Source organism: Orycteropus afer, unplaced genomic scaffold, assembly GCF_000298275.1.
Source record: "Orycteropus afer afer isolate SDZICR_OR568_19922 unplaced genomic scaffold, OryAfe1.0 scaffold00038, whole genome shotgun sequence".
Classification (NCBI taxonomy): Eukaryota; Metazoa; Chordata; class Mammalia; order Tubulidentata; family Orycteropodidae; genus Orycteropus; species Orycteropus afer.
The window spans coordinates 10,546,064-10,547,612 of NW_006921625.1; the positions used below are offsets into that span (position 1 = coordinate 10,546,064).

Genomic DNA, 1,549 nt, shown 5'->3' on the forward strand with positions numbered 1-1,549 from the left:
GGTTTGGTTTTTGGTTTACGCTGGGAGAAAATAAATGCCTGAACCCCCCACTGTTGTATCTGTCACAACAGTGCTAGGAAACTCAGGCACCCCTCACCCTCAGGGAGGGCCCTGCACTGTTGAGTCAGTCCCATCGTCAGCTTCCTTGGAGCGCTGGTCCTCACAGACCCCCATTTCTCCCAGGATCTCCAGCCCTAAAGAGGCTGAAGCCGGCTCTGTGCTCCTGGCCTGAGGAATACACAAGTCTCCACTCACCCCATCACTCTGGCACCTTGCTCCCCTGGTGAGCCAAACTGCCACCAGACATTAGCGGCCATGCTGAACCACATCCCTATAAAGAAACTGGACCAGCCCTTTGCCCCCACTTCCCGCCCCCCACGCACTGCCAGAGCTGGGGAGGCGGTGCTGGGCTCGGAGACAGAGCGTGGTTACGGCCGGGTGCTTGGCCAAGTGCGGCTGGCGGGTCCCTGTGGACACAGCTGGCCTGGCCACGGCTGAACTCCGTTTTTTCCACATGGTCTCTCTGCCTGAGTTCAAGAATCATCTCTCCCGGAGGCCTGTGAGAGAGCGACGAGCACTCTCCTGCGTCCCATCTCCACCACCTCCCTGCCAGCAGTCCTGTGGATGCACCGGGTCAAAGAAGGGTACCCGTCCCTTCTCCTTCCCAGCCGGCTCCCTGCTCTGCCCCTGCGGATCCAAAGCCCCATTCGGTGTCCTGAAGGAGAGTCACTTTCATTTCTGTGGGGTTGGCTCTAAACAAGCGGAGCAAGACAGGCAGCAAGGCGCCGAGAGCCTGCAGCTTCCAGACCGGTCCCTGCCATCTGAGGGGGCTGCGGAGTCGTTCGGGTGACAGTATCTGTTTCTTTCCCCACCCACCCACTCCCTTAAAAAGAGACCGAGGGCGGTAAATAAAGTTTTCAGAAAAGGTCCATAATAAAACTAACGCACAGTTACTGAAAGATCTAGGGGCCGGGAGAGAGGAAGGAGAGCGGCAGAGATCAGTCCTTGTCGCCCCAACGCCTCCGACCGGTCGGTCGGACGCCTTTCCCACTCGCGAACTTCTCTCCACCCTTCATGCCCACATTCCTCTGTCTTATTTGTCCCGAGTTCCCGGCGCTATGGGGCTCCTGCGCGCCCGGCACCCGCCGGCCACGGAACCGGCCCTCTGCCAGCAGCAAAGTTCAGGGCGGGAGCCCGCGCATCGCTGCCATCTCGGAGCCGCCGCGCGCCCCTTCCAACGAGCGGGTGCGCAAATCGCTCCGCCACCCCTCATGGCCCCTCAGCTGGCCCGCCGGTCCCGGCGAACAGGGGAAGCGCCCAGAGCGCCGCGGGGCCGCCGCTGGTACCTTGGCCGCAGGCGCCGCGCTGCAGAACGATGACCGGCGGCTGGCTCAGCCTCTCGGCACGGCGGCTGGCGGCGCGCAGCTGGCACAGGTTGGCATAGGTGCCGCCGTCGCTGCCGCACACCGGCTCGCTGCCGGCGCACACGCAGAGGCCGGCCTGCGCGCGCCGCCGCACGGTGGCCGAGGCGGGCACTCCGAAGGGCACC

At 63.5% G+C, this 1,549-nt stretch overlaps 1 protein-coding gene across 1 annotated transcript in view; it reads right to left on the reverse strand.

Annotated features, from left to right (window-relative positions):
• The window catches only part of HTRA1 (HtrA serine peptidase 1), a gene marked incomplete at its 5' end in the record, with an annotated part of 66,050 nt that extends 64,505 nt beyond the window's left edge, over window positions 1-1,545 (reverse strand). Inside the window, one exon of the mRNA XM_007936912.1 lies at window positions 1,347-1,545. Within this exon, the coding sequence (XP_007935103.1) occupies window positions 1,347-1,545 (199 nt within the window). The remainder of the gene's footprint in view (window positions 1-1,346) is intronic.
• Window positions 1,546-1,549: the final 4 nt, after the last annotated feature.